Source organism: Chanos chanos, chromosome 1 (assembly GCF_902362185.1).
Source record: "Chanos chanos chromosome 1, fChaCha1.1, whole genome shotgun sequence".
NCBI lineage: Eukaryota > Metazoa > Chordata > Actinopteri > Gonorynchiformes > Chanidae > Chanos > Chanos chanos.
Window position 1 is genome coordinate 60,064,889 of NC_044495.1, and position 10,000 is coordinate 60,074,888.

The 10,000-nt window shown below is 45.2% G+C and overlaps 1 protein-coding gene across 1 annotated transcript in view; it reads right to left on the reverse strand.

Moving 5' to 3' along the window:
* The window catches only part of pcsk5b (proprotein convertase subtilisin/kexin type 5b), a 54,459-nt gene that overhangs the window by 27,709 nt on the left and 16,750 nt on the right, over window positions 1–10,000 (reverse strand). Inside the window, exons 9-15 of the mRNA XM_030766530.1 lie at window positions 7,539–7,639; window positions 5,903–6,006; window positions 4,685–4,802; window positions 4,030–4,218; window positions 3,466–3,602; window positions 2,967–3,092; window positions 345–447 (exon numbers count right to left, since the gene is read on the reverse strand). Coding sequence (XP_030622390.1) covers window positions 345–447; window positions 2,967–3,092; window positions 3,466–3,602; window positions 4,030–4,218; window positions 4,685–4,802; window positions 5,903–6,006; window positions 7,539–7,639 — 878 coding nt within the window. The remainder of the gene's footprint in view (window positions 1–344; window positions 448–2,966; window positions 3,093–3,465; window positions 3,603–4,029; window positions 4,219–4,684; window positions 4,803–5,902; window positions 6,007–7,538; window positions 7,640–10,000) is intronic.

The window sequence follows — 10,000 nt, forward strand, 5'->3', positions numbered from 1 at the left end:
TTTAAAAAAATTGTAGCATTCAAAGCTCTTTACAAACACAACTCAAAAAAAGTCTTTTTAAAGAATGACGAGGCGGGACAAAAGACATCAAACCAAAAGGAAACTTATCACAGATAAACCGTGAACAGTTATCACAAACGTGCAGGAGCTGGTCTTATGTTCCAAGCTGAGTCAAGCAGACGTCTGGGCTTCACAAATGAATGAACTCATCGGATCACTGAAAAGTCGGTCCTGAATTTCGTAAATCGGCAGTCGTGACTGATGACTGGGCCGTGGTGCGCTGTGCGTTACAATGAGCCTGGTTTGAATCCGGGGAGGTGTTTTTTTGGCACCGTGCCTCTCACCTGGTGTTGTTCTTGAATTTGAGGAAGTAGTGCAGACAGGTGAGGCACTGCTGGGGGCCCGGGCCCTCACAGCCGCTCTCGTTGCATTCTGGGTCGCAGGGACCTACGGAACGACAGAAAACACAGAAGAAGAGAACAAGGGATAAGCAGGAGCAAAAAAAAAAAAAAAAAACAACAACTTTTTTTTTAAACAACTCTTTTCCTTATCTAATATAATCTGTAAATAAACATTAGGGAAAAAAAATCGTACACAGAGGACTAAACACACTCAGCTCGCTCAGCTTAAGAAATGTTCCACTTCGGCCCACTTAAGAGCACTTTCATCAAAAGGCTGCACAGTAGTTACTTAAAGCACGTAGGTACCTGTTGGGCGTTAACTATGATTATCAGAACGATATGACGTTGGATGGTGAAGCCACCTGTGCATGACCCAGTGCTAGTGTGAATCAGGGACCACTGCGACAGCCACCGAAACCAGTCAACGCCACACACACATTTATCACGTTCCCAACGATTCAGGATGTGTAATTTGGTGGTTTGAGTTTCTGAGAGAGTGACTCTCTGATTTAACAGATCCACCGCCTCATTCCTCATATGCTTCAGTGTGGACGCCTTGTGTGAGTGTGACTGTGTGTGTGTGTGTGTGTGTGTGTGTGTCTTGAGTATGACCGTCGTGTGTGAGTGTGACTGTCTTCCTCCCAGGTGTGCCCCACTCTCCTCCGTCCTCTTCATCCCTCCCTGTCAGCCTCCTCTTCACCCCCCACCCTCCCCCCGCTTCTGTTGTCATTATTTTGTCTTTTTGCTAAAGTATGTTGTTTTGCATTATTACTGTATTACTTGTAATTGTCCACTGGGTCGGCGCCAATTGCACACCTGACTGGCCAAGAAGGCGTCTCCTCTCTCTGTGGTCCCTCTCAAGATTTCTTCCATTTTTTCCCCCCCTGTTACAACTGGGTTTTTTGGGGGAGTTTTTTTTTTTATTGCCCGCCATGAGGATTAAGTCAGGGGGTGCCGTCCTGTTTTGTTTGGTGTGGGCATGTAAAGCCCTTTGGGACATTAAACAGCGATATTGGGCCCTAAATAAACTTGAAACTTGTTATCAGGCCTGGCAAAAAGCAGGACACACAGTGCATGATGTGTAAATCTGGTTCAAATTCTTTATGTAGATATAAAGCATACAGTGTGATAATAATCCACGAGATTTTTTTTTAACATATTTAGATATATTTGTCCTTCACTGTCTCATAAGAGAGGATAAATCTATCCTCACACGATTAACAACAGCATCAACAACCTGAAACCAGTGTGTCTTCTCTGAGTTGTCCAGTCTCTCACGTCAGATGTGAGAGGTCCTGTCTGCCACGTGGAGCTACTGTAGCTCTCTGAAGCTTATCGGGGTTTTCTCATAGTCGCGGTTCTCCTGAGGTCCTGAAAGAACATCTCCACCCTACAGAGGTGAGGCCTGGAATGTTTCCCAAATCCGGGTTTTCCCTCCCCCTCCGCCTTTCCGCGCATCACTGTCCGGAGGCGCGATGTACTCTCTGTTCGGCATTGTCTTCCAGAACATTCTGGTGCGGGGTGCGATCCATAGCGGACTCAACACGGCGCCCTGTTCCTGAGGCTACGAAACAGAGACCTCCTCCGCGGCTGGTAGGAGGTTTTCCCCGGTCAGGGGTACTGTTTGGTTTTTGTCAAACATGTCGCTTTGCCTTACGGTCAAAAAACTTCTGTCCAAAGCAACAACCCTGTGCAAAGTGTCTCACGTTTTGCTCAGGCGCCGTTTAAACAAACAAGATGTTTCTTCTTCTTCTCGGTTTCCTTGTGGCGGTCTTTTCTGTGAAAACCGTTCTTTATTCAATCTTTTCCTCGACGCTAGACTCGCGGATTCTGACCTTTCAGCGCAGTCGGAGAGAGGTCTGAAGAAGCCTGAGTGTAAACCTGAGGTCTTCAGACACTGAGGAAAAATGCAGGCAGGGTTTTGGACACTGTTTGACAGGACGGCCACTCCGGGCCACTCCAGCTAGACTGGCTAAGATCTTATATCTCAGATTATGCGGCAATGACAGAAGTAATTTCCTCTCTAAAACAAGCCATGCACAGACGTATCATCTCAGACGCTCTCTTTTTTTTTTATCCACCTCACCGCGTGTACTGTGAGGGTGCAGTTCACCATTTTTAACATATGGACTCACTAGAAACTTCCGTCACAGTTTCACAGTGCCTAAGAACATTTTTTTTTTCAGTTAAGCACTCCGGTTTTCAGTGGTTTATGCTCATTTTCTGTAATTATCTAAAACACACATGAAACTACCTGGGTTCACACAAGGGAGTGAGACACGATAGCGTTTTTTACTACTGGTTTTTTGCTACTGGTTTTTTACTACTGGTTTTTTGCTACTGGTTTTCAACTGAGGATGCGACGCAACCCTCCACTCGTTGATAACGGAAATCCACCGTGCACTGACAACAGAACAGAAATCCACCGTGCACCGACAACAGAACAGAAATCGTTTGGTAAATTACTGCTCCACTAGAAGAGCTACTGAAAATTGCGGCAACTATATCATGATTAGCAGGCAGCTGTACACGTTTGGTGCATCGGTGGGCCGTGGCCACACTCACCGTTGTACTCGTCACTAAACTCGTCATCGGTCTGGGGCTCAACCACTGAGCGTGGCTTATCGCTGCGGAAGGAGTACGGGTGCACAGAGGTGCCATAAAGCACCAGCGACCACTCCTTCAGTTTGCCTGCAGACGCAGAGAAGACAAGCGTGAGTCAACACTTCATACAGGCATACATAGAAAATAAAATGATTAAAAATGGACGGAGCCTTATGAGCTATGCCCCAATCAGAGCAACCTCTCCACTGGAGTCGCAATGATTAGCAAAAATCTTTCAATGGTGCAGACAGACAGACAGCTATAAACAGATAAAACCCAAACAGTCCGCGGGGGGCGGGCTTAGCAGACATCACACTACAACATCATGCGGCAAGTCTTGGTCACTTGGGAGTCCTGTGAAATTGCTTTGCAAAACAGCACCACACAAATATAACGGAACTAAACACAGCCCCTCTCATGAGACGGCAAGAGGAGGACTGTGAGGAGGAGGTGCTGATACCTGGTGCTTTCTGGCTCCTGAGCTGAGACGGGGAGTCGTGGATCTCCAGTATCCAATCTCCAGCCGCCTTCTCTCCCCAGCAGTGTGTGGTCATGAACTCCCAGTTCTTAAAACCCTCCATAGAGTGGTCAAAAAGTCTACACCGCGACACAGCAAAGGGAGTGAGGAAGGACAGGGAGACACGACATCAGTCAAAAAAGCGTTTTGTTTTGGGTTTTTTTTCATTTTGTTAGCTTGGATGCTAACACTTTACTGTCACTAATCACAGAGAGGACAGATTCCATCTCGTTTTGTCAGAGTATTTGACATTGTAAGACAAAATTTCACCGAAACAGGTGATATATAGGTGATATGGTCCATTAACAAACACTACATGACAGCGAAAAGATAAAAAATACAAAAAAGGTGAACTTTTTTTTTGAAATGTAGACAGATATCCCCAGTTAAGATATCATCAGTTAACATACGTTGTAATATTTTCACAACTGAAGAGAAGTGTTCTTTTTAGATTTGATCATTCGCTCTGACGTTTGCAACCTCTAGCGTCCAGGTGGATTTGTCTACCTGTTGGCCAGAAGCTGAGACTTGGTTCCGGAGGGTGAGGTAAGGTTGATTGACAGGTCTCCCCGTCGTGGGTGCGTGATGGTGATTCGGACTACGACGTGCTCCAGGTAGATGACGTGGTGGTTGGGGTTGTCGGTGCAGCCCGTCGCTTTGTAAACGGACCGAACCACGTGTTCTGGCCGAATGGTCCTGGAAAAAGACGGAACAGTCAGAGAACGAGACGTCGCATTCAGATTCAAACTTTTCCATACGTATTCCGGACTGTAAGCCAAGTCCATGACTTATCTCTTCCTGTCCGCAAACGACTAAACTGACAGTTTTCAAACTGACAGCATGTGTTTTTTTTTTTAATATTTCTGAAGTGAGACCTTCCCATGTAAAGGCAACACCAACGTTACATATAAGAGTCACTCGCTTTCATCATAAAGCCTAAAACAGCAATGACGTGGTTACATTAGTAAAGACTTAAAGCGATCAAGGCAAATTTCTGACTCAAAGCGCTACGGAGGAGTTTTACACATTAAAAGAAAATTGCAGGATTTGTCCCATATGTTTCATAGGCAATGAGAACGGTGGGTTTTGGGGCGTGGTGTCTGCGTTCCGGGGCAAACCGGTGGGAAGCAGATGTCAGCTCTGGTTTTATGGTTACCGTTACCTGATCTGTCGATCCGGACTCTCCACGCAGATGTGTTGGGCGGGAACCTGCTTCCATCTCTCTGCCTCTTTCACCATAGCCTCGGCATCCATCAGGCCAAAGCCGTACAGATGACTGACTGCAAGAGGCGAACACAGACACATACACACTCAAACCAAGCACTGGTACCGCACAGAGAACACACGTGCACACTCAAAAGCCTCCACTGGTCTTTTGACGCATCGTTTTTCCAAGTCGCACGGAAAGCCGTTCTTACTGCATTGCTAACGAGAGTTTTTCCCTGCCTCGAACGCACACACGCAGAGGACCTCGGCCTAAATCCTACAGAATAAACAATAACAGGAAAAAAAATCTAAATAGAACTCAACCGAAAAAAACATTACGACGCCCTTTTGAACTACAGTTGTCATCTTTGTAATGTCTTCGTCTGTTAATCATCTGTCTGACTCGAGATCAGTGACCGACAGTGTATTAACCTGTGCAGTTGCCCCAAAATGACAATGTGCTTCCACTAGGAAAAAAAAAATCATTAAATTTCACGTCAGATAAACGAAGGGCCATAACAACGGGATCACTTGGCACGCTGTCGTCCAACACACTGCACTTTGTACCAGCCAAGTCAGAATGAAACATCATCGACATTTCTTCCCACACCTAAACTGACTCATCTGTAAGGTGTCTTGGCAAGTTGGACACTCCGTATAGGGCAAAGGTATTTTTGCACCAATATATCAGTTATGTACTGCAAGAACCAAAGTACAGATAACATTCCCGCGTGGAAGGCTATCACGCCCTTAAACAATGCGAACATGCCGTAACCTCGTATGAATGTACAACCTGAGCTTAATACAGGAATCGCCATCAGCAAAAACATGCAACGGTACGACTGACTCAGCACAAAGTTCTTAAATAAATGAGTTTGACTTTTTTCATGTACAGACAGCAACCAAAAAGAAATCTGGGTTTGTAAAACTCAAAACAAATTCTACTCCTTCTACTTCTACTGTTGCGGTTTTTGGGCGCTGTACAGTTTGTTAGACGTTCAAAATACGTTCATTAATTAACTCATAGTATTAATATGGGGCCAATGGATATCGATACATGAGTACAGAGTAGGCTACTTCCACATGAACCTAGTTTCAATATATCTCATTGTGTGTGTGTGTGTGTGTGGTATCAAGTGTAAAGTGAATTCAAATGCATTAGCAAAGCCAGTACCGTTATATCCTGCAGCGTTAGTTTTCCAGTCGGGAGCACTGAGGTGACCGGGGCGAGAAGTCTTCACAATGATGTGTTGAACGTCTCTCCACGTCAGCAGAGGACTTCGAGGGGCAAACAGAAGAGACAAAAATCATTCTAGAAACGCCTTAAGGCACCATTTAGATTTTTTTTTTTAAATAAAGATATTACAATTCATATAAATACCGACACAATGATTTTTCAATAACTGTAAGCACGCCTCTCATTCATACTGAGCGATTTTATCAGCGTAACTTGGCGAATATGTTTTGGCTCCTGTTTTTGTGAGAGTCATAACTTGCTGAGCTTGTTCGCATATGCGGTCATATGCTTCAGGAAGTATATAAACAAGTTATTACAATGCGACAAACTATAAACCCAGCGATATACCTAAGTAAAAATATCAAAGTAGCGATAAAATCAAGTTGAGAGGAGATCAGAAAGTCATATCATCTACGCACGCTTTTGGTAAACACGACTATATTAAAAGTAGCTCAACTGTGCAACAAAACTGCACTTCAAAGAAAGCGTTGCAAATAAGGTATGCGCCATCTGTACGACAGATCAAACAAGATCAAAAAAGGGTAATATCTTTGCAATCACATATTTGGCTGAACAATTTCCACTGGCCTTAAAATGTTATTTTAAAGCACATCTTCTCCCCTAGATTTCTTTCTTTGTGGTTTCTTTCTGTCCCTTTTGCCGATTGCTAATTAAATAGGCTACTGTGTTTTGTATTTTAACGCAGAAATCCAAAGTGTACATCAAACACTACGGGGTTTGACTTAAAACTAATACAAGGTGGCTGGCATGTGTCTTTGGGTGCAAAAGCAGGTTTTTTTTAAACACGCGATATATGGGTCAAAGAGTTTTCCCTGGAATATCGTCACATTGACACCATATGCTGAGGTTTTCTCTAAAAAAAAAAAAAAACGTTCCACCAGTGCCGGTAACAGGGCGTGGCAGCGTTCACTGGCAAACTATCGAGAGAAAACCCTTCAATTTATGACTCAGACTCCCCTGAATATGCCCAAACTTCAAAGCTCAGTTGAACACGTACCTTAAATATCACGCCAAACCTAACAGTGATAAATTAAAAAGGCTCTCCAACTCTATAAACACGTGCTTTTGAGATGCCTCGAAATCTTAACAGCGGACAAGATAGCAACAACATAACTCTTAATAACCCTGCCGAATCGGGCGGTAGCGCTTGTACTTTTCCTTTAATCTAAATTACTTCAAAAGCACACCATCTGAACGCCAGATCTCAAAAATTCTCCGTAACGCATTAGTCCGCAAGCAAGACAGTCAGAACTACACAGAATGTGCCTCGAAAAACCGGCGAAATCCTAAATAATAAATAGTAGTAGCCAGAGGCTAGAATGCTAATAATCAAAAGGGCACTGTAAGGAATATGCCAACTGTTCAGTTGGACCCGAGGGCGAATAGAAGGCGTTTTAAGAAAAATGTAAAAGATCAAAAAGAAGTGGTAAAAAAAAAAGAGCGTTTTTTAATTTTGCAGTGGATGGAGTTGCGGTGCGGTTCAGTCTTGATGCTGTGTGAAACACATTGGCTGAGGGTGAGAGAGAGTGCACGAGCTGACAGGTGGGCTTACTTAGCCTCCAGGGCAAGGGCAATAATCCCAGCGGCCATCGGGGCGGATGCCGAAGTCCCCGTGTGACTGTCTGTGCAACGCTGCCTTAGATCTGTGGTTATCTACAGAGAGAGAGAGATGGGGAGAAAGAGGGGTGGGGGTTGGAAGGATTGATATACAGTGAGAAAGAAGGGGAAAAAAAGAGAAGAAAAGGTACATTGTAATCCACAAGGCAAAAGACAAACTGCAAATAAGAGACAGGTCAGGAACGCAGCACAGAACCTACCGGAGGGAAAAAAAAAAAAAAACAAGAGAAGAGAAGAAAAAAAAATCCACACTGAGACCACATGTTAAATCCTCGAGACCAAAAGTCTGGCCACGCTTAAGATGTCCCTGCTGTGCTGTCCACAAGACCAGGTTGTCTGAATTTTCTCGGGGAATGACCTCGAAGCTTTCGGGAAATGTTAGTACGTTCATACACATCCTCAACTCACAACACAGGGCACCGACGTCAACTTCAATTTCATTTATTTATTTTTTCGCTTCGTATGTTGCGTGGTGATCCGATTGCGTCTGGTGTTTGGCCCCTGCAAACTCAGCCTCGGTTTCAGGGGAAAAAGCCAATAAGTAATCAAAGGAATGTTTCGGAGGATCTTACGGGAGTGAAGGATGAGGAGACTGCGTCAAATTGCTTGACTCTTCGGTGGTTTCGGTGCCTTTATCAACTGCCTCTCGGAGGAGATCGTGACTTTTAGCGGAACCGACGATTTCGGCAGATCTGTACCTCAGTGCATCTGGGACGTGCGCTACATTGTGCTCCACTGGGTGGCAGTAACTTAAAAAAACCGGCAAAGTTCATCTCAACCGTGGCTGAAACGACAGTGTCTGCGGTATTCAATCAACAACGTCTGGGTTACATTTGAGCATACAAAAAGAAAGCCTCACTGAGATTATAACTAGGGTTTGAGACTACGGGGCATTGCACGGGTGGCGTTGTAAATAGCATTTCATTCATTTTTGTCATCTCTGCTATCTTAGCGTCAAACTTTCCCACCAAAAATAACCTGGGCAGTGAAGACACCAGGGTCGAAACTCTACCTGGCCAAGCGGAGCCGTCAGCAGCCTCGGCAGTGTGAGAAGAACACGTAACGTCCGTTCGGACGCTCTGGCGGCAAACAGCGTCGGCCTGAAAGCACGGCCGCCTGTGTAGCGTTTTAATACCGGCGTGCGGAATTTCACGGGACGGTCCGAGACAAGCTGAGATAGGGGAGAGAGGTGTCCGCTGGCCGGCCGCAGAGGAGTCTGGGTATTCTGGCCACGGTTCAGTCGAGGACACCGTGGCTATGACACACTGACCAATTCATCAGTCAAACCATCAAAAGGACCGCAATACAGCCCAGTACAAGACAGCCTGTGTTTCAGGTGCTTGCTAAAACCAAACCGAGATTAGACGATACAGCATGAATCTTAGATGGGTTTTCTTCTTCTTCTTCTTCTTCTTTAGCAAAATTGGAATTACTCTTAAATCCTTCTAAAACCATTTGCTAAACCAGTGCACTGGCAAAGATACAGTTTGTATCTAGGACTGGGGTAGGTGCTTGGGTGGGGGGGGGGGGGGGGGGGGTATAGACTGCAGCTGTTTTTCCTAACACCAACACCACAGAATCATCAAGGTATTTTTAACTTTGAAAGGCTCACAAAGGACACAAAATTGTTGGTGACCAGTTTGAAAAAAACAAACAAATAAAAAAAAACCCTTCTCTGAGTTTGTTCTGTCTCTGTGTTCCATCTCTGGCTGTATCTCCCGGAGAGAAAGAAAGAGAGAGAGAGGGAGGGAATGAGAGAGAGACACAGAGAGAGAGAGAGAGAGAGAGAGAGGGAGAGAGAGAGAGACAGAGAGAGAGAGAGAGGGAGACAGAGAGAGAGAGAGAGACATAGAGAGAGAGAGAGAGGGAGAGAGACAGAGAGAGAGAGAGAGAGACATAGAGAGAGAGAGAGACACAGAGAGAGAAAGGGAGAGAGACAGAGAGAGAGAGAGAGACATAGAGAGAGAGAGAGACACAGAGAGAGAGAGGGAAAGAGACAGAGAGACAGAGAGAGAGAGAGAGAGAGAGAGAGACACAGAGAGAGAAAGGGAGAGAGACAGAGAGAGAGAGAGAGAGACATAGAGAGAGAGAGAGACACAGAGAGAGAGAGGGAAAGAGACAGAGAGAGAGAGAGAGACAGAGAGAGAGAGAGACACAGAGAGAGAGAGGGAGAGAGACAGAGAGAGAGAGAGAGAGACATAGAGAGAGAGAGAGACACAGAGAGAGAGAGGGAGAGAGACAGAGAGAGAGAGAGAGAGAGAGAGAGAGGTAGAGGTAGAGAGAGAGACAGAGAGAGGGAGAGAGAGAGAGAGAGAGAGAGAGAGAGAGACAGAGAGAGAGAGAGAGAGAGAGAGAGACAGAGAGACAGAGAGAGAGAGAGACACAGAGAGAGAGAGG